This window comes from Thamnophis sirtalis, unplaced genomic scaffold (genome assembly GCF_051295495.1).
Source record: "Thamnophis sirtalis isolate CommonGarterSnake01/CBP01778 unplaced genomic scaffold, rThaSir2_p1.2 scaffold_6, whole genome shotgun sequence".
NCBI classification, from domain to species: domain Eukaryota; kingdom Metazoa; phylum Chordata; class Lepidosauria; order Squamata; family Natricidae; genus Thamnophis; species Thamnophis sirtalis.
The window spans coordinates 17076749-17099845 of record NW_028261386.1 but is presented as its reverse complement, the minus strand read 5'-3'; the positions used below and the strand labels follow the sequence as shown (position 1 = coordinate 17099845).

The window sequence follows — 23097 nt, the reverse complement described above, 5'->3', positions numbered from 1 at the left end:
ACAAAACAACCCAGTGAGGTAGGCTGGGCTGAAAGAGACCTACTGGCCCAAAAGTCACCTAAGAGATTTGCATGGCTAAGGTGGGACTAGAACTCACACAATCTCCTGGTTTCTAGGCCAGCACCTTAATAACTACAGCAAACGTCAAACAGCCTAATATTTTCTGTTTTCCAAGAGCTCGTTTAGGACTCTGATGATAAACATGCAGCCCATTGATTCTCAGTTGTGTAATGGAGAAAGCAAAGTTTGGCAAGAAAGATTCTTGAAGATTTTCGGCACATAATGCCTCAGCAATGCAAGATGTATTCTGACGGCAATGGAGAATAACCCCACATCCATTCTTAAAATAGCTATGGAGGTGCCTTGGGGAGCCCCAAGATCTTCCTTATGGAGATGTATTAGACTACTTCCAATTGAAAAATAACCTCCTCATCCCATCCCCAGATTTCAGCCCCATGCAGTATCTGGGCTATCAGCATGCCCAGGAATATTTGAAGTAGTGGGAATAAGATTGGTGCAGTTCTTATGGAAATGTTTCTGATCTAAACAGGCCAAGAAGAGCCTTGTGTTAATCTTAGTTCATACAACACACTAAATTGGAATCTGATTAACCCCATTTTTTCCCTACTACAAACATGGTGGGGGAAAAAATGTGGCTAATCAGATTCCAGTTTAGTGCTATGTGAACCAAGTTAATACAAACTAACCTATCTGGTTACTTTATCATTTCTTGTAGAATTCCAATCCTGAATATTGAGGATCCCCCCCCCCAAAAAAATCATAGTTAATCACAAGTTACAGTACTCTGTACACAATCAGATTGCACAGAAGGGAAGAGTGTACTAAAAGCTTGGTAGAGGCATTCGGTTCTTTGCACAGACCTTATTGCTCATTATCTTATCTAGAAATGAGGGACTGATATTAGGAATCATTGCTTGCTCAGGGAGACCGCATGTGTGTATTAAGAAAAAAAACAACAGTTCAGTTAAAGACCTGGGAATCATTTTGCAGTCTTAACTGAATATTTTTGTTTCTTGCACCTGAAGACTTCTTGCATTTGTACAGGGCGGGGCATAACCTTTTCCTAGGGGTCACAGCAACACTTGTAATAACAACACAAATAATTCATACACCATTCGAAAGCCCATCAAAAACTGAGTTTATTGACACGATTTAATAGTCAGTATGACCACCATTAGCCCTTCGAACAGCATTCAAACGAGGTGGATAAGAACACAACAAATCTTCAAACAGTTCCGTTCGATTTTCCAGATTTTCCAGAGGGCGGGGCATAACCTTTTCCTAGGGGGTCACAGCAAGATCGACAGCAGTTTACAACTTCCGCGACACCTCATTTTAAAGCCCATAAAAAACTGAATTGAATGAGCTATTAAATGTTAAATTTGTTTCGGTTGAAACTTTGAGAATGAATTTGGAAACTGTGTTGAAAAATCTGGAAAATCGAACGGAACTGTTTGAAGATTTGTTGTGTTCTTATCCACCTCGTTTGAATGCTGTTCGAAGGGCTAATGGTGGTCATACTGACTATTAAATCGTGTCAATAAACTCAGTTTTTGATGGGCTTTCGAATGGTGTATGAATTATTTGTGTTGTTATTACAAGTGTTGCTGTGACCCCTAGGAAAAGGTTATGCCCTGCCCTGTACATTGATTCATATCCTAAATGTATAAACAAACGTTTAATTCCTAGGTTCCAGTGACAAATTCCAGAGATGAAGACAAAATCATTTTGGCTCCCAGCACCATGGTTAGCAGTAGAGATACTTTAGATTCCCTCTAAGCCAGTATCCAATTTAATTTCTTGGAACTCAATGGGATAGATTTTCCCCCTTCCTTTAATCTGATATAGTTTAGTATGTGCTCCCCTCCACCAAACAGGTACAAATATGTTTCTACCCTGTCATTAAGCAGGGGTTAATTCCCTGCCACAATATGAGGGTGGGCTGATCTACCAGTTTCCTAGGCAAAGAAAGACACATTGCTTGGAAATGCTGGCTCTTGCTGGCACCAGTGAAGCACCTCCTCTGATTAGACTCTTAAAGTTGTTAGGGAGAGACGATTCTCAGATTGGAAAACAATATAGTTTGTGTCTTTCTTCCTCTGAGGTTGTGGAGTGGCTGGCAGTGGAGGGGGGGGGGGAGAGGCAGTAACTGCTGTGATGAAACAGCCTTCAGTCACGAGTGCTGCTTAGCCGAAAGAAGCATCTTCTATGTGTTCATTTATTCCTTCCTGGCTTCTGGAATTACTAGATAGGTGGACTTTAGCTTTGGAGGAAATTTCTTTTTATGATTGTCCTTGTTTATTGATTGGATTTCAAAGCTTCCTGACTCCAAAGAGATGCTTAACCACATTTCAAGGAATACATAATTTAACAGGAATAGGATGCCCAGATAAAATTACACAAAGAAAATCCAGGGAAATAAATTGACAGGGTTATTGCTTCCACAAACATCCTGACACAGCGAGATCTTAAGAGACACCCTGAACATTTAAAGTGTGGTAGCCATACGTATTTCTGGGAGTGTTTCTTCCAGAGAGCAGGGATGGAACAGAGATGGCACACTTCCCCCATCCCATAAGATGGCAATGTTTAATTGAAGGGACGAGGAGTGTATCTACTTGGTTCGATCATACCAGGCTGGCAGAAATTGGAGAAAGGCAGTCCCTTAAATAACTAGTTCCTATTCCATGAAGGGCTTTATTAGTGACTAGAAGCTGGCTGGTAACCAGTGCAGCTCATAAAGCAGCAATAACTATTGTGGTCCACCGGTAGCCTGCAGAGCTGGCTGCAGATTCGGAGAGTGAGGAGGTTGGGGAGAAACATGGGGCAGTCCTGGAGTCTGGGGAAGACTCGGACAAGGGCTCTGCATCAGAGGCAGAGAGGGGGTCCAAGGACATCTGGGAGTTAAGTGTTGCCTCCGGAGCCTCCAGAGCCGGACATCAGTGAGGCAGAGGAACAGGCTCCCCCTGTTCCCAGTGCACGCATGCGCAGAGCTGCCAGAAGGCAAGAACAGTTAAGACAGAAGGGATGACTTAGGAGTAAGACTTGGAGGTGATTGGCCCCTCCCATAGGACATAAAGGAGGAGCAAAGGCACGTGAGCTTTTGCAGGAAGCAACTTGGTTCATGCTGGTCAGTTTACCTTCTGAAGCTCTTTGTTTTGACTCTTTGCTCCATGTGGCCTTGCCAGGCTAATTACCAATTAAGTCTTTGGCAGCATTTCAAGGAAGATAAAGGTGGGTGCTTATCAGCCTTATCCCGAAAGACTTTGGCAGCCTACTGTAGGACTCTTTGCATCTATTTGGGAAACATTATGGGATGTGAATGAACATAATTCACAGCCTTTGAAATAAAAAGAGAGTTTTTGGAACTAAGTGTGTGTCCTTTTTACTGTATCAGGAAGCCTAGATCAGAACAATAACACACGAGCAGAAGGTGCTATATCCTACATGTGTATTCCCTACTCTCATTGGAGGAGCTACTCTCTTGGAATGGAAAAATATGTTGATAGGTTGCACTTTCCCATTCAAGACTGATGCATAACTTGGGGCCTTCCTAAACTTGCAACTACTGTACTGCACTTAGAATAGGTGGCACTTATAACCGAGAGGGCCTTAATTTTGTGAATAGTCACAAGATTCACCTTGTGCCACAGTTGCACCTTTTCCTTGACCACTCAGGTGCCACCCATGCTTTTAGTCACCTCACAATTGGATACTGGGCTACTCTTGAAGATCATCCAGGACCATCCAGGAGTTACAGCTGCTTCAAAATGCAATGATGTGGGTGAATCACAAGACTGGGCCCCAGGTTGATCCTACAAATCCACGAAATTTGTATCCACCAGATAGGATGACTACCCTTTGCTATGGCCCTGGAAATGTTCCAAGCCTTCCCTGCCTAAGTCACTCTTTATCTTCCTGTGATGGTGCTCTGGGCATCTCTTCTTGCACTTCCATCTCCTGGAGTGGCTCAGAGGATTGAGGTGCACTTCAGAATTGATGCATAGAGAGGCTTCCTAGGAACAATCCTCAATAACTTGAGACACAGGTCAATGGTTGACTTTACCACCTTCTATACTTAAAGAAGTGAAATGTATTTCTATATATAATTCTGTGCATAAAAACTGCTTCATATCTTTAGAGAGTCACTTTCCCCTTTCTGCATTGTTTTTCCTGGTACATACTCTTCAATATTAATGATTACTTAATATTCTAGATAAAAGGAATGTGGTGGCTGAGTGACTAAGACCCTGAGCTTGTCGATCAGAAAGGTCGTCAGTTTGGCAGTTCGACTCCCTAGTGCCACGTAATAGAGTGAGCTCCCATTACTTGTCCCAGCTTCTGCCAACCTAGCAGTTTGAAAGCATGTAAAAATGCAAGTAAAAAAATAGGAACCACCTTTGGTGGGAAGGTAACAGCGTTCCTTGCGCCTTTGTCGTTTAGTCATGCCGGTCACATGACCATAGAGTTGACTTCAGACAGCGCTGGCTCTTCGGCTTTGAAACGGAGATGAGCACCTCCCCCTAGAGTCAGGAACGAATAACACACATGTTTGAGGGGAACCTTTACCTTTAAATATTATAGATAAAATGTATCAGGACACTCATTGAAGACCTTTTATTACCATAATAATGATCATTTGTCAATTTGCAACTTAGGATCATCAGATATTAGAAAGGGCTATTAGTTTAAATCAGCCTGAAGCCTCACAGTTTAAAAAAAAACTGCAGTTGATTATTAATATTATTTGACCTATTCATTTTCTTTGGAATGATTGTCATACCAAAGGTTATTAAAATATTGGGTTTTTAAAAATATCTTGAATACTATTTACTATTCTGTGGAACTAATAGATTTACAGTTTGAAGCAGATAACAAAACAACTGTTTTAAAGGAGTCACAAATGCATTTGCCATTAAAAAGAGGTGCAGATTTCTTTAATTGTGTGCTTTTTCCTCTCTAGGTACAATAGGAAACCGAAATCATGACAGACTCCAAATACTTCACCACCAATAAAAAAGGTGAGATTTAATCTGTGATGCGATGTTGGATGTTAACTCTCTAACAATGGACACAGTCCGCCTCCCAATACCTCTTGCTGGGTTACATGAGAGGGCAAGCTGATAAGAGAATTAAAATAAAAACATTAGGAAATGAAATCATAGATGTCAGAGGTCTGATTCTTCATCTCTGCTGTAGATCAAATGGATAAAAAAACTGGGTTGGTTCCCGTATGTTGCTAAGCCATTTCTAAAAATGGCTTTATTTATGAGCTGGGATGGCTTGGTTCATCCAGCAATCTAGGCAAGACAACCAAATTGAGCTTAGCTCTGAGGATTGTTTTAAAAAAAGAAGGGTAGTTGGTTTTTAATCAGTGGAAATATACTGTATTTTTCGGACTATAAGATGCACCGGAGTATAAGATGCATCATGGTTTTGAAGAGGTAAATTTTTTTAAAAAAACGTTTTTGCACTCTGCAGGCCTCTCAAACCCTCTAAACACCTTGTTTTTTGCACAAAAAGGGGGGGGCATACAGAACTTTGGAAAGCTTGTAGAGTGCTCCTGGGGGCTTTGGGGTGGGGGGCAAAAAAGAGCAAAAATGGGCTGTTTTTTGCAAAAGTGGGCTGGTTTTTTTGCAAAAAAAAGGGGGGCATGTAGAAGGTTTGGGAGTTTTGTAGTGCTCCTGTGGTGGGGGTGGGCAAAAACGAGCAAAAACGGCCCGTTTTTTGCTTGTTTTTGTCCTCCCCAGCCCCCAGGAGCACTTTGCAAGCCTCCCAAACCCTCTGCACATCCATTTTTGCAAAGGGGGCGAGGTTTCAGTAGGCGAAAAATGATGTATTCAGTGTATAAGGCGCACCCAGATTTTTGCCCTCTTTTTTTGGGGGGGAAAGGTGCGTCTTATACTCCCAAAAATACAGTAATCAATAGATATTTCCATAATTTCAACTTTTTCCCACACTCATAGTTTTTGAGCTGCTAACTTCAATACATAAAGAACAGTGGCAAGAAAATTAACCTGACATACATTGTAACAAGAAGAAACAATACTACATAGGTCTCAATATTGCTCTTCCAGCCAGATTCTTTGATGTGGCTGCAGTAACACAATCAAATTATTCTTTATTGAACCAAATGTTTTGGAATAAATAAGAACATGATGACATGTAATCTACAAATCATAGCAATTTTTAAAAATATTTTAATGACCCCCTTAAACCCTTGCATCTGGGTGGAGTCGGGGCAACTGAATGGAGCTGAGTATTTACTGGCTGGATGCCTTTCCTGTCGCTAATGCAGAGTTCGCAGCAGATGTTTTCTCATGGTGCCTAGAGAGAGAGAGAGATCTGCCACTACCTAGGATCGAACTCACAGCCTCCTGATTGTGAAGCTAGGCCACAATTGGACTCTTAAAGTATGTCAAACCACATTTTGCATATTTCAGAACCAAGGAACTTATAAGATTTACAGTATATGGCTGCCCATCTTAAAACATAACATTGGGCAGCTCACAACAACAGTAAAATCCCAGAACCGTGAAACCATAGAACCAAACCCCATCCGTAAGTTGGACTGAAATCGGTTTTATCTTATCTCATGTGGTTGGGTTGGGATTTTTCTTTTTCCACTTTTTATTTTTTGCAAGCCGGGCGAGTTTTTCTTTAAAAAAAAAAAAAGTCTGAACTTCAGTTTTTCAATTTCAAAGTAATGGGGAAAAGCTCTGCTGAATTTTCTTGTTACCAAAAAAAGGGGGGGATTTTGATGCCCCCTGCATGTGGAGCTCTTCAGGCAATGAATAAGGTAGGCTGTGTTTTACCTCTAAGGGGCTTTTTGACTTACCACTTGATTGCTGAGGTTGGGATTAGGTCTTGTGCCTCAGCTAGTAGATCTCCTGCTGAGGTTGTGAGATTGGATAAGAGCATTTTTGCACCTGCTGTTCTGATCATCCCTGAATATCAGAGGTTTGCAGAGCCTGCCTATTCTTGCATTGCCACTTCTCTTTCTTCCCCCCTCTTAGGTAATGGAGATTCCGGGCTTCCAGCTAGGCTATTGATCTTCATAGCTGCCAACTCCCAGGAGTCACGCAGTCATTAAACAAGCTGATGATTCCTCCCTTTCCCCCACCCTCCTCTGCTCTCCTGATTCACAGGGCCTTTCCTAAATCTGCCCTTTTGCTTAAAAGGGAGTTTAATTTCCCCTCTCTTCAGTATCAGCTATATATATAAAAACAGCTCTGTGTGTGTGTGTGTGTTCCAGCATAACTCTGGAATGCCTGGAGCAATTTCAACCAAACTTGGTACATAGATGTCTGGAGAAAAATACTGTGGGGGTAAGACACCCTTAACACCCCTTGGGGGGGGTGTTCTGTTAAGATACAGCCTGTTGTGCCGTAAAATGGCTTCTACTGTACAGTGCAGTGGAGTTGCCATAGTAATGGCTTCACGGTACTTCACAAGGGGGCTCTCTCTGGTAAGGGGGAAAATCCAACATTAAAAATTAAGTTTGGTCCGGACATTTTCCCCCTATAAATAAATACCCGGACAACGCTGGTTTATCATCTAGTAATTTATAAATGCTAGAATGATTTGACAATGCCTATTGCAGTAAAGTATCAGCAATCATCCCCTCTTCCAGGGTTTCTCAACTTCAGTGAGTATAAGATACATGGGTTTCAGCTCCCAGAATTCAGAAATTGAAATCCACACACCTTACGTCACAGAGATTGAGAACCTGCATGCTTCAATCCAGTTTGTGTGTTTATTTACACTCAAATCAGCTGATCTCTTGGGTTTTGGAGAAGCAGGATAACACAAGATACTCTTGTAGGTTACCAATGTGTCAGAGGCTCCTTTGACAATCGTGTTCTCTCCCTCTCTCTGGTTCAAAGTGAATACAGGTTTGTAGCAGGGATGTGTGAAATTAATCAAAAATTAAATGCTGTGTTCCTAAATCAGACTATTTCAGACAGCTAAAAACACCACAGATGGCTTCCGAACCACTCCTGGAACAGCCTGTTCCATGAAAAAGTATTTGCTCTCCTTTCAGATATTTTGAATGTTGGCATATCTTTGCTCCCAAACGGTATCAGAAGCCTGCATAGCTCCCACGGAGCTCTGATAGCATGCAGTGGCAAAGATTTTTTTAAAAAAACAGGAGCAAATGCTTTCATGCAAAACTACAAATACTGTCTCCAGGTTGCCAAAGCAGTGACACTTAAAAATCCTTCATGTCTTTAAACCTTTAAACTGCTGCTCAACTATTTCAAATTGTGGGATTTTGGAGGATAGTCTTTTTCACTGTTCTATATACTTCACTTCTGAAAGCATTTAGTGAGAACTCTCACAAAAAAATTGCTGCCGTGGGGGGGACCTGTATGTTCACAAAATGACAGTCTGGTGAATGTGCCTAATTGCAAAGCCGTTTACCCATAGAGGAACTGGAATGATTGCACCAAACAGCTTCTGAAAGAAACTGAGCCCTGGGCTTCCTGAGCCTCCGTTCCTGGCAAAGAGAAATTCATTCTTTTAACAGCAGTTAACTACTGCATAAGGCTGAAGAGAAAGGGTTCCTTCCTTCACACTGAGAGCCGAGGTGGCGCAGTGGTTAAATGCAGCACTGCAGGCTACTTCAGCTGACTGCAGTTCAGCAGTTCGGCTGTTCAAATCTCACCGGCTCAGGGTTGACTCAGCCTTCCATCCTTCCTAGGTGGGTAAAATGAGGACCCGGATTGTTGTTGGGGGCAATATGCTGACTCTGTAAACCGCTTAGAGAGGGCTGAAAGCCCTATGAAGCGGTATATAAGTCTAACTGCTATTGCTATTGCTACACTGTGCAATTAACGTGTGAAGGTCATTCTTGTAGCCAATGGTCAAGGTAACCTAACCTTCACTTTAAAAGCAATCCATCTGCTATAGAGGTAGCCCTTGTTTAGTGGCCGATCCATTTAGTGACTTCACAATTACAACGGTGGTGAAAAAGTAACTTTATGACTATAAAACTTTGTGAGAAAAAAAAAACCTTTATGACTAGAACCGCGATGATGCAGTGCTTAGAATGCAGTATTGCAGGCTACTTCTGCTGACTGCTGGCTGCCTGCAATTTGGCAGATCGGATCGCACCAGGCTCAAGGTTGACTCATCCTTCCATCCTTCCAAGGTGGGTGAATGAGGACCCGATACGCTGACTCTGTAAACCGCTTAAAGAGAGAGGGCTGTGAAGCGGTATATAAGTCTAAGGGCTATTGCTATTCCTTCCCTTTACAATCCTTGCAAGTCTGTAAAGCAAAGCTAAGCTGAAGGAAAAGTGTAAAAATCTTGATGTTTTTGTTTAGCGACAACAACCAAGCGTTCCATCCAAATTGTGGTTGTTGAATGAGAACTGCTTGTATCTGTCATAATAATTAAATTTTTGGATCTTGGCAGATTCTGAGGACCGCCTTAGACAGAGTTCCTGATTCTAAGGGCAAGGATTTCCTGGATGCCTCTGTTGTCCACTGCTAAAAACAGAATTCGTAGTTGGAGGGGTTGAATTAGTTTGCTCTTGCTGAACTCTTTTGACTGTGGTCCTCATATGTTTGTCTGCAGGGGAAATTTTTGAACTGAAAGCTGAACTCAACAATGAAAAAAAGGAGAAGAGAAAGGAAGCAGTGAAAAAAGTCATTGCTGCCATGACAGTGGGGAAGGATGTCAGGTAACATCTCTCTAATGGCTTTCCTGTGCCATATTTCCCACTTCTTCACCCAAGTATAAGTTTTAATGAGACAGACGGGGAAAACCATCAAATGCCTAGGAAATGTCTCCATGTTTGCTTTTCCCAGTGTTTAAATGGCATGCCATGGGCCATCTACAAAGATCAATCATGCCCCCCCCCCCCAGATGTTTGTCTTAGATTCTAAGGCTTGTGATACAGTATGTGCTCTGCAAATGAAACATGACTTTATCTGAAAACTTAGAGAGATGCTGTCAGATGATGATGAGTTTTCGTAGTGAGATTAAGGCACTATAGGTTTCCCCTTATTTTATCTGTATAGCAGTATTTTCTCAACCTCAGAAACTTCAAACTAATTGGACTTCAATTCCCAGAATTCCCCAGAGAATTCTGGGAGGTGAACTCCACATTATAAATTGCTGAGGTTGAGGAACACTGCTCTACAGTCATACTATGCATTAGGTTTGGCTGAGAGAGTCTTAGATCCAAAGTCACCAGGAGTTCTTTAACGAGATGGGGTCTTAAATTTGAATCTCCCTAGTTAATATTAGTCACTGCCATCAGTCTTGAAATTACTGCTTTAACCTGGCTGTCCTTCTTGTCCAGTTCCCTTTTCCCTGATGTGGTGAATTGCATGCAGACAGATAACTTGGAGCTAAAGAAGCTGGTGTATCTCTACTTGATGAACTATGCTAAAAGTCAGCCAGATATGGCCATCATGGCTGTGAACAGTTTTGTGAAAGTAAGTTGCAATATTTATGTGTCTTTGCTGTACTTTAATAGCAAAATAATAATTTGATGCTAAATTTTTGCATATGTTCATATGGTAAATCACCCATATTAAGTATAGGAACAGCGTGATGGCAGAGATATGCATGAATTTCAGTAAGCGCTCTTTTTTATGTAGATATACAATTTTTTTTACCCGAAATAACTCCTCATTTTTATCTCTTTGAAGAAGTTTAGAATCACACACACATGTTATTCATTCATTCATTCAATATCCCATCTTAATTATTTTTATAAAAAACTCAAGGTGGAGAACATAATATTCTTATTTTCCCCACAATGACAACCCTATGAGAGAGAGGGCTGAGAGAGAGTGACTGGCCCAAAATCACCCAGCTGGCTTTAAATGCCTGAGATGGAACTAGCACTCTCAGTCTCCTGTTTTCCAGGCCAGCACCTGAACCACCACACCAAACTGGCTCTCAATAGGATCCTTTGTATTGTTCTTTTAGAATACAAATCAAGTAAGGCAGAAAAAGTAAATGACTAAGTTTACACATTGTATAAGTCCACACAATGATAATTTATTCAGCAAACAGTTGAGCAAACTAAGTTTAATGTAGTATGTAAACCTATCGAGTTTCAAAATAATCAATCGGAGAAAAAACCCAGCATGCTCTGTAAAGATTTGAATCCAGGTGAAGTACAACATTCTTGATGGATATTACAGTGGCTTGGCTCACACATGCTCCAAATTCATTTTTAACTAGATCATTTGGCTGGGTATATGAGTGGGTGTAAAAGGCTTTGCACAACATCTTAACTCATTACATTTTTATTTAGAAAGGTTCTTACCTCCTTTCCTTCCCCTCCCCCTCCCCCTCCCCAAGCTTCCAAACGGCAACCTTACAATGGTGCTGCTCTGTCCTAGCTGACTTTCTCAGCTTCTTGTCTACCTGATACTGATTGAGTCCAGTATAGTTAATTGCCAAGCCATTGATTTCCTAGCTGCTGATGTAATTTTACTTGACAGCAGAAATTATATTGAGAGATTCCTTTCTTTACTGTCAGACATGGGTGGGGAAAACCGCTTTTGAGCAAAATGGACTCTATTCCATTTGGAAATCTGTTATCATTTTTTTCAGGAACTAGAAAACTTAAAATTAATCACAGAATCTAAGGATTCTGTTTAAGGGCATTTCTGATTAATACATCTAATTCAGTCCTTGCTCCTGATCAAGATCATTTTGCTTCTCTCCCCAATGTAACCCACAACATAGGTTTGGGGTGTGTGTGTTTCTCCTTGAATCAACTTTCCATATGTGCATTAATGGTTATCCTTTTTCTGGCACAGTAACACTTTTCTAATCCTTTAAAGGGGCAAAATTATTTTGTCCTTTTAGAGGCAGATAGGACAAGGGCATTTTCGGAACTGCTGCTATTAGGTATCTGCAAAATGTTCCAGAGATCTCCTGTTATATTGTTTGTTAGATGGTTTCTCAGGATCATGGCAATCCACCTGTTCTAAGAGAGATCTCCTGTTTTCCAAATAGAAATCCTCCAGAACATGGAGTGGTTTGTGATGTTCCAGGTATAGTTTGACCCAGAATAATATTCATAATGAATAAAATTTGTAATGTTTGTTGCATAGAGCCCATCTATATATTTACTAATTTCTTCATCCCAGGACTGTGAGGATCCCAACCCCCTCATCCGTGCACTAGCGGTGCGCACAATGGGATGTATCCGCGTGGACAAGATCACCGAATACTTGTGTGAACCTCTCCGGAAGTGTCTGAAGGATGAAGACCCGTATGTGCGCAAGACCGCTGCTGTCTGTGTGGCCAAACTGCATGACATCAATGCCCAAATGGTGGAAGATCAGGGCTTTCTGGATTCATTGCGTGATCTCATTGCAGACTCCAACCCCATGGTAAAGTACTAATCCCATTGAAATTGGGAGAAACAGGAGCTTAGTGGTAGATCCCATGCTTTGCAGACGGGAGACCCTAGATTAGAAGTAGTCTTTTCCAGTTCTTGAAAACAAAGGAACATTGAGTTGCTAACTGTGAGGGGTATATTTAGTTTAGGACCTTCCAATCTGAGCAAACAGTTTTAATCCCTTTCTTATACCAAAAGGAAATTACATGCATTTTGCTTTTTACCCTCACTTGGTACTTGCCTCTGACTTGTTGATCTTCCAGTTTGAAGTGCAGCATGGCATGGGTCCAGGCTATCTGAGAAACTGGCTCATTCCAATGGAATTAATCTGCTTCCTCCATGCTGAACAGAAGGGGCATGGTGCATTCCCCATCATCAGCCAAGGAACTTTTTGCCCCCAGAGGTCAGATCTGCTCCCAACTTTCTGGCCTTCTGAAAGGCCTTGAAGACATGGCTATGCCAATTAGTCTGGGGCCCTAATGGGGATGTGACATGTTGGAGGTGGCTGATAGAGTGTGCACACTTTGCTGCTGCCTTTTTCATCCTGCTCAGTTTTATTTTAATTTAAATATTAGATCTGTATTTATTATTTTAATTATTTTTATATGACATTTTATTCAATGTCTGAAAGCCGCCTAGAGTTAGCTTAGTGAAATGGGTGGCATATAAGTTTTGATAAATAAATTTATACTAAACGTTTAAGGAACTGCAGTGGTACACGGTGGCACAGTGGTTAGAGAGCAGTACTGCAGGCTACCTCTGCTGACTGCCCACTGCCTGCAATTTAGCAGTTCAAATCTCACCAGGCTCAAGGTTGATTCAGCTTTCCATCCTTCCAAGATGGGGAAAATAAGGACCCAAACTGTTGGGGGCTGACTCTGTAAACTGCGTAGAGAGGGCTGTAAAGCACTGTAAAGCAGTATATAAGTCTAAGTCAGGGGTGTCCAAACTTGGGAACTTTAAGACTTGTGGACTTCAACTCCTAGAATTCCCCAGCCAGCTGGGGAATTCTGGGAGTTGAAGTCCACAAGTCTTAAAGTTCCCAAGTCTGGACACCCCTGGTCTAAGTACTGTTGCTATTGCTACAGTGTTTAGAATGCAGTATTGCAGGCTAATTCTGCCACAGCCAGGAGTTCAGTCCTGACCGGCTCAAGGTTGACTCGGCTTTCCATCCTTCCAAGGTTGATAAAATGAGGACTCAGATTGTTGGGGGCAATAGGCTGACTCTGTAAACAATCAGAGAATGCAGTAAATCACTATGGGGCAGTATATAAGTCTTAAGCGCTATTGTGATTGCTATTATGGCAAAGGTGAGCCCGCTTACACTGATCTGTTTATTAGAACTGAAAGGTGCTAACTGATTAAGGATTACTTCAAAAGATGCTTTTAATTTATCTTGGGCAAGACATTTTGGGGAAAAAATGGGCTGTCGTGAGCTGTAAGTTGGTTGTTCTAAATGGAATGTGGCACTAAACAAAAATTCAGCTTTCTAAGAAATGTTTTTGTTTTGTTTCACCCCATCCATTCTCAGGGCAGAGGCAGATACTATGAGCCTGCAAAGGGTTCTGGAACATCATGCGGGTTTTAAGCCATGGGTTGCTCAGTGTTTGATGCTTAAATGTGATGTTCTCGCTGCCTTGTCCTTTCATTTCTGGAGCAGATGAAGCTGACCAGAATACTGTCTCTATAGCCCAAACCTTCTTAGTAGTGATGTAAGTGTTGGCAAGATGCCACAAAATTTCCCAGACTCTGATTTGCAGGATGGGCGGGGGGGGGGAACAGTAATTATTGATTTCCTTGTGGTTTTCCTGAGATGGTAGCACTGAAGTCTGGTTTTTGCTGGTTCATCCCTGACTGTTCTCCCCGCTTATAGAAAACCATACACCCTTCTGGTTTTCAGAAGGCATCTGTCTAAGATGCCTCCATTCAGATTTACTTGCATGAATATTGATGACTTCTCAGCAATGTTATCTTCTCGCCACAGTGAAAAGCTTTGTGAGTGAGCTGAAAGCCAACTTGATTTCTTTCTTTTTTTAAAATTTTGCCCACCATCCAGACTGCAGGTGGAAAGGAACAGAGGAGAGAAGAAACAAAGGGATGTGTTCCTTTTAAATGAAATGAATGATTTTGGCCAATAAAACAACCCACAAATTGGTTAAAGTGCAGATGGATTGTTGAACTCATGAATCGCTGAGCTGGTTATGCCCATTGTTGTACTGCTGCGCTATCGTAGATGTTTTGGATGATTTAGAAAGGCAGGGAGATTGCTAGGAGGAGACTGTAACAGTAATGGATGTAAGAACAGAAGAGAATCTGAGGAAGCAGCATCCCAAGGGAAAGGACACCAGGTGGAGACAAAATGCTGAGAGAAGAAAGGCGATATGGTGCTGGTAGGAAAAAATAATGTGGACAGAATAGCTGGAGAGCATCTGTCCAGGATGCTAATTTAGAACTCTTTTTGAAGGGCAGTTAGATTATTAATTTTGTAGAGAAACCATTTTGAATGGCCGTTGGATTTTTAGTCTTTCAGTTTTTCCTAATAGTTCCCAGGTAATATGCTTTATGGCAGTGACAACATACTTTAGTTTGGCAAGATTCTGTCTGTGGGTGAGGAACCATAAAGAAGTCTGCTTGGAGGAATCATATATATCTTTCTTGGTTCTTGAAGCCTGACAGTTGGAGATTTCTGTTTCACATCAGACAAGTGATAAGCAACAAAAGCAAAAAGAGACCAATGGACATTAGCTTTCTGCTATAAGTGTAAATGTCTTCTGTAAATGTTCAGTGATGATGTACCCTGACCTCCAGTGCTGGACCTGACAGAGCAACTGAGTAAAGGGCAGGGTTGGATCAGAATTTGATCTAAGCCTTCTGTGAGTCCTCATTTTAGGAAACCTGAAGCACTTTGGACCAATTCTGTTGTTATTAACAATGTACCATTAGAGGGCAGCATGAAATTCTTTTATGGTCAATGATTCCCCAAGTTATAAGGAAAATGTTAGCTTCAAAGAAAATTAGAGGTTGATCTATAATGTAGTGATTTCTATTTTTTTCCTTCTGTCATGTTTTTATTTTACAGTGCCTTGCTCTATGTGTTCCCTTGCTTTTAAGTGTTTTCAGGAATTTTGTTTTAACATTGTTATCCATCTCCATGCAATCATGGTCTTTGTTTGGCTTAAAAGAAAAATAAATAAAGCTTTTTTTTTTCTCAGAGACTAACCTGGGCAAAAGCATCACTCTTCCCATCCTCCAGTAATATCTTCTTTAAACAACCTGGATGCTTTGAACTCCCATCAGTCCAGTTAGCATGATTAGTGGTTAAGGACTATGGATACTGTAGACCAAATAGTTGAGTTGGGGTGGATGTTGAAGGCAGTGTAGTCTGCTTTAAAGCAGTGCTTCCCAAATCTGGGTACGTTGGGTAAAAGTGATTTTCCTTTGGATAACTATGCATGAACCCATTACCCAATCACTACAAGATCATTTAAATCAGTGGTAGTCAACCTGGTCCCTACCACCCACTAGTGGGTATTCCAGCTTTCATCGTGAGCAGTAGGGGTTTGCTGTAACTTTGCTTTATAAATTTTATAAAATAACATTACTTCCCTACTTTATAAATCACCATTACTGTGGAACCGGTGGGTGGTTAGAAAATGTTACTACTAACAGAGATACAAAAGTGGGCGGTAGGTATAAAAAGGTTGACTAACCTGGATTTAAATTGACTTTAACTGACTGAGTAAAAAGTATTTTACTTACATTGGGTAAAAGGGATTTTCTGATAAGGAGGGACAAGGTTTGTGAAGCGCTGCTTTAAAGCTTTGAGGTAGAAAACTGAGGTAGTGTCTTATACTTCAGTCAGTGTCTAGGTTCATGATGGAGAACCTCTGGCACAAGTGCCAGAGGTGGCATGCAGCGCCCTCTCTGTGGGCATGCGAGCTGTCATCCTAGTTCAGCTCTGCTGCACATGCACACTGCCTCCCACCAACCAGCTGGTCTTCGAGTCTCTGCTGCACAGGTGCAGGGGGGCATGCGGGGGGGATCATGCACACATGCACGGGGAGACACGTGCAGGGGGAGCACGCACCTGCGCAGGAGGTGGGACGCGTGTGAGGGGGTAAGCCGCACTTGCATGGGCATGGCACATGGGGCTACGCATGTGCCCCATAGGGCCACAGAGACATTGCATTTGGGGCGTTTGGGTGCATGCATGCGTGGCTTTGGTCACTCGGTCCGGAAAGGTTAGCAATCACTGATATAGGTTATATCCTCAAGGCCTTGAAGCCATGGCTACCCCAACTAGTCTGGGGTCCTAATGGGAATGTACATGTTGGAGGTGGCTGATAAACTAGAAGGCACCACACCTCCTCCCTGTGCACACTTTGCTCTTTCTTTATTCTGCTCAGTTTTATTTAAATTTAAGATCTGTATTTATTGTTTTAATTATTTTACATGGCATTTTATTAATGTCTGTAAGCTGCCTAGAGTCACCTTGGCGAGATAGGTGGCATACATGTTTAAGGAGCCGTGGTGGCACAGTCTTTGGATTCAGTATTGCAGATTAATTCTGCCACAGCCAGGAGTTCAATCCTGACTGGCTCAAAGTTGACTCAGCTTCTTTGGGTAACTACACATGAACCCAATACCCAATCATTACAAGGATATTTAAATTGACTTAAAAGTATTTTGCTTACGTTAGGTAAAAAGGATTTTCTGATAAGGAAGGACCAAGTTTAGGAAACACTAGTTAAAGCTTTCAGGTAGAAAGCTGAGATACTTCTTGTACTTCAGTCAGTGTTTAAATTATACCTAGTGATAAACCCTAAGCCAAGATAACAAAATACTTTTGGCTATGTTTATATAAGAGCCTTAACCACTACACTTTGCTGCAGTGGTTAAGGAATTAGGCTGGAATTCGAGAGACCATAAATTCTAGTTCTGCTTTGAGTACAAAATCATCTGTGTGGCTTTGGGCCTGTGACTCTCAGCCCTAGGAAGAGACAATGGCAAAATAAATTTTTAACCCACCTTTCTTATTTTTTATAAATAACTGGCGTATAACCCGGCGTTGCTCAGGTATTTATTTATTGGGGGGAAATGTTAATGTTGGATTTTCCCCCTTAACAGAGGGAGCCCCCTTGGAGTACTGTGAAGCTGTTACCATGGCAACTCCACTGTCCTCTACAGTAGAAGCCATACAGCACAACAGGCTATATCTTAACAGAAACACACACACCCCGGGGGTGTTAAGGGTGTTACCCCCACAGTATTTCTTTCCAGTATCTGTGTACCAAGTTATCCAATTTCCCCACCACCACCCTGTAGAGCAGGGGTAGTCAACCTTTTTACACCTACCGCCCACTTTTGTATCTCTGTTAGTAGTAAAATTTTCTGACCGCCCATCCACAGTAATGGTGATATATAAAGTAGGGAAGTAACTTTACTTTATAAAATGTATAAAGCAGAGTTACAGAGTTACCGCCCACCATGAAAGCTGGAACGCCCACTAGTAGGCGGTAGGGACCAGGTTGATTACCACTGCTGTAGAGTAAATTGGACTGAAAGAGACACCTGGCCCAAAGCCACCAGCCAGCTTTCATGCCCAAGGCAGGAGTAGAATTCAGTCTTCTGGTTTCTAGCCAATGGGTGGTGCTTTAACCACTAGACCAAAATGTTGTCGAGAAAACTGCAGGGACTATTGTCCATGTAGCATAATATTGTGCCCAGACAGTCTTAGCCGGTGACAGGGATCTGGGATGCTTGTTTGGGGTTAAGGGAGATCTCAATGGGATTTAATCATTCCTGCTCTTTAACCCCTGTTTACAAAACTTCTTTGTTGGCTTGCAGTTCTTGCACTGTTGATCTTTGCCTACACAGTGTCAGAAAGCTAGAATGGGGGACTGGATCCCTTCACTGCATGCCCAAAGATTGTAGATCACCATTTTTTCACACCTCTAAATGGCATTGAGGGAGGGTTTAGGCAAGGCCCAAAGAGTTGAACCTGCCTGAGTCTTTCCCAGCAGGCAGATTTGCGCATAATGGCATATTTCTTTTCACTCAAGCAGCACATCCCTAATGTTCCATTCCTCCCAATATGCTTTTATTCTGAACGTGGGATGGGGGCAGCTTTGGAAAGACCCCTGTGGTTCTGCCTCTTTCATCTTCCCAGCCACTGTGAAGGCCAGCTGTGATTTTCCATTCTCAGAAGATTTTCCTCCAATAACTGGCATTCTTCATAGCCTGTTGGATATAAAGTGTTGAAACCCATTTTTTCTCCCTCTTTTCTTCTGCTCTAAAAGAAAAACAGGCTAATTGTTTAAAAAAACTGAATTTTAAAAATCCTTCTTATGTAAGACTGTATAGGATAGGGACAGGAATTAATTACATTAAGTATAGTGCCCTGCTTTTGAGTCCTAATAATAAACCCCACAGTCACTGTATTTAAATGCTTGATCATATCTCCTGTTTCATAGTTTCACATTTGATGCCATTTTTCTGGAAAAATATTCCTTGTTTCATTTTCCTCTGTTAAAATTGTATCGTTGAGAATTTTGAGCCAGTGTAGGAGAATTCTCATTGTTGGTCAGTACAATCAGAGCATGGTAGATAAGAATCTGCTGTGATCAGATAGGTGGCAACTTTCCAGAGGAGTGTTTCTACTCTGTATTAGCCCCGTGATGGCGGATCTATGGCACGTATGCCGAAAGTGACATGCAGCGCCATCTCTCTGGGCACATAAGCCGTTGCCTGTTGCTCTTCCGGGTTCCGGTGCTCTGGCCAGCTGGTCTTCATACAGGCAGGAGCACCGGAAATCAAAAGAACAACTGCCCAGGGTGCATGCGCGCCCTGGGAAGATGATATTCCGGTTTCCGGAGCATGCATGCGCACTAGCCACCTGGTCTTCTGGTTTCTGGCATGCGTGTGTGCATGAAGACCAGCTGGACGATGTGCATGTATGCGCCGGAAACTGGAAGATCATCTTCCCGGGCCGCACATGCTCTCCGGGCAGCTGCTCTTCCAGTTTCTGGCACGCTCTCTCTCACATTTTGGTACTCATTGCTGAAAAGTTTTGCCAACACTGGTTTAGCCACTCGAAGCTGTGTGGACTTCAATTTCCAGAATTTCCCAGCCACCCAGAAAGAGAGGCTTCTTGGATTGCAGAAAAACACTGAACCTGAAACTTAACTCTGGAGTCTTTCTATGCATCCCGAGTCTAGTCCTTGAATACCTTAAACAACTGACAGTTTCTCTTATACATAAATGATTCACTTTAGCTGAATAACTTTAATTTCAATAATCTTTTTATTCTACTTTAATTGATTTTGTTTTTACACTTTTAAACTTATATTGTAAGCTGCTCGAGTCACTGTATGAGTGAGATGGGCAGCACAGAAATCCAATAAATAATAATAAATAATGATGTTTTGGTTTAGTATGTTATGTGAGTCAAGCTACTGTGTTGCAGTTTATAGGCCATGATTTATGACAGTGAGTGTGCAAATCCCACTAGTTATATCTTCTTTTAATCATCATGATTCAAAATGCCAAATATAGATGCAGTGACATGTGTAATCTCAGAGGAACCATTGTCTCTTTGCATGTAATAGAGAAAAACCCAGAGGAAGATCCTTCTGGATTAATTTTTATATATATACCCGTGTTTATATTACATATTGTTTTATGTATTTATTTTTATTGATTGAAGGGATTTTGTAAACATCAGCCCATGTGGAGAAGTAGTATATAAATATATGTACAGTATTGTTTTATTGGTTGGATACAAAACGGATTTTGTAAACCCCTCTCAGTCCATATGGAAAAGTAATATAAGAATATTTTTAAAATGTGGCTGAATTGATCCATAGATCAGAACTTCCATCTAAATTGGTTAATCTGATTTTTTTTAAAAAGGAAGTGGGCTGTAACCCAATTTAATCATTTCAAAAAAACATCTCAATCCGCCCTGCAGACTGACTGACCCCTGAAGACCATGGAAGGTAATAAGCAGCGTTTTGAAGCTTCTGCTCTGTTGCTGAGTAGCCAGCTTTTTCTCTCTCTCTCTTTCTGCCAGGTTGTGGCCAATGCTGTTGCTGCCTTGTCTGAAATCAGCGAATCTCACCCCAACAGCAATCTGCTAGACCTGAACCCTCAGAACATCAACAAGCTACTCACTGCTTTAAATGAATGCACCGAGTGGGGGCAGATATTCATCCTAGACTGCCTTTCCAACTACAACCCAAAGGATGACCGTGAAGCGCAAAGGTAGATCTGTGATTCCCCCTACATGAATGGGAATTCTCCTTTCTGAAAAGCTTGATAAAAGTTCTGTGACTTCTTCACTGTGGTGGGCTATATAATCCTTTTGACCTATGGAAGCCCCTCTCCCCATAGGTTTCCTAATACCCAGTTGCTGGCTGGGTTCACAGGTCACGTTAAGTTAACACTGGCTCACATACAATACAATACAATACAATACAATACAATACAATACAATACAATACAATACAATACAATACAATACAATACAATACAATGAATTGGAAGGGACCTTGGAAGTCTTCTAGTCCAACCCCCTGCCTAGGCAGGAAACCCTATACCGTTCCAGACAAATGGCTATCCAACATCTTCTTAAAGACTTCCAGTGTTGGGGCATTCACAACTTCTGGAGGCAAGCTGTTCCGTTGATTAATTGTTCCAACTGTCAGGAAATTTCTCCTCAGTTCTAAATTGCTTCTCTCCTTGATTAATTTCCACCTATTGCTTCTTGTTCTGCCCTCAGGTGCCTTGGAAAATAGTTTGACTCCCTCTTCTTTGTGGCAACCCTGAGATATTGGAACACGGCTATCATGTCTCCCCTAGTCACTTACATTTGTTTAACTTGGTTATATAACCAACTGCCAAAGTCTCTTGGTCACCAGTTACAAAGAACAAAAGTAAAATGGAGACGTTCAAAGTAATTAAACAGCAAGTAAAAAAAAAGCAATTAAAATGAGCAAGTATAGATTGGTAGTTAAAACTGGTTTTATGACTGGTTGTAGCATGTCACAGCCATGGTGGGATTGTGATTTGTGCCATTTCTGCCATTTTCCTGAAAGAAAGAAAAACACCCATTGGATATGCTGAATTTGCTTAATGGATTCATGATTTGCTTTAGAACCACATTGATTTACTTTACCATTGTTGTAAAAAATGGTCATAAAATTAAGTCCAGCCATGTGATGCCTCAACTTATGACTGTAACAACTTATAATCAAAATGCCATGCTCCATTATGGTTGTAATGTGAGGACACTCTTGGAGAACCATTGCAAAGCCATGTATCCTATTCCCAAATCTATTTAATGATTCAGAGGGATATTATATGTAATGGTATCTAAAGTCAATGAGAAATCAAGAATGAGTCACCCGTCTTCTCTTGATCCTTAGATGAATAGAACCCAAAGCAGTCTCAATCGCGTAGCCATTTTTAAATGGGTCAGGAGGATATTCTGCAGCCTCCAGAGTTGCCTGCAGTTGCGAAGCTACCATATTGTCAGTCACCTTACCCAACCTTGGGAGTTAGAGGGTGGCTTATTATTAGCTCTTTTTGACAGTTAATTCTCAGATCAGGATAATTGCTGATTTTCATCTTCTCCAACCTTCTTTATCTCTGTCAAAAATTGCTTAGAGTAAAATTAAATCCTAGGTAGACAGTTACTAACTTTGGTTGTTCTTCAATAACACTTTGAGGTATATACAATTTGAGAATAGTGGCATGTTCAAGAAGCAGACTAGTGGCATGTTCAAGAAGCAGACTTGAATTATTTTTATGTACTGTAGCAGTGGTGGGATTCAAAAAAATTTACTACCAGTTCTGTGGGCATAGCTTGGTGGGCGTGGTGCGGGAAGGATACTGTAAAATCTCCATTCCCTCCCCACTCCAGGGGAAGGTTACTGCAAAATCCCCATTTCCTCCCAATCAGCTGGGACTCGGTAGGCAGAGAATAGATGGGGACAGAGCCAGTCAGAGATGGTATTTACCGGGTCTCTCTACTACTCGAAATTTCTGCTACCGGTTCTCCAGAACTGGTCAGAACCTGCTGAATACCACCTCTGTACTATAGGCATTATAGCATTGTGGAACGCTCCCTGTTTCCCCCCCAGAACATCAACTGAAATAGGTTGTGTTGGGGCAAAGCAACTGGCCTCAAGTTGTCCAGGAAGCTTCTGTGACTAGGGCTACATTCTCCTTAAAAGCAGATATTGAGAAAACCCAGTGTTGATATTAAACCATTAACAGAGTTGGCATGCAGACCTTCAAAACTTTCTGTGGGTATTAGCCAAAGGTAGGTTTCTGTAACTGGAGCAGAAGGGGTGTGATTTCCCCTTTCCACTTCCCACTCTTAAAATCTGCTGTGCAGACTTCTCAGATCTTACAGAGCAGATTTTGAAGGGGTGTAGAAAGGCTGCGATGTGAAGCAGGTCAGATGATAGAGTCTCCTTTCTGCCATCCCATGAACCGAGAACTGCCAACCGTATTATCCCAGTAGGTGGCAATACCTGGGTCCTCTTATCTAGCATCCAAAGCTAAGCAGTATCAGGCCCAATTAGTACCTTGATCTGAGGCTACCAGGGAATCCCAGGAGCTTAGCAACAGAGATTGTGAAGTTGAGAAATGTCTTGGAAAATAGCAGAGGGTTCCTTCTGTACTGTAGGCAAGAA

The 23097-nt window shown here is 41.7% G+C and overlaps 1 protein-coding gene across 4 annotated transcripts in view; it reads left to right on the top strand.

Annotated features, from left to right (window-relative positions):
* The window catches only part of AP2B1 (adaptor related protein complex 2 subunit beta 1), a 99643-nt gene that overhangs the window by 16279 nt on the left and 60267 nt on the right, over nucleotides 1-23097 (top strand). For all 4 annotated transcript variants that reach the window (XM_087717279.1, XM_087717282.1, XM_087717278.1 and 1 more), the window contains 5 exons: nucleotides 4985-5042; nucleotides 9604-9709; nucleotides 10334-10469; nucleotides 12144-12389; nucleotides 20469-20659. In XM_087717279.1, the coding sequence (XP_087573405.1) occupies nucleotides 5006-5042; nucleotides 9604-9709; nucleotides 10334-10469; nucleotides 12144-12389; nucleotides 20469-20659 (716 nt within the window). In that variant the 5' untranslated portion in view covers nucleotides 4985-5005. The remainder of the gene's footprint in view (nucleotides 1-4984; nucleotides 5043-9603; nucleotides 9710-10333; nucleotides 10470-12143; nucleotides 12390-20468; nucleotides 20660-23097) is intronic.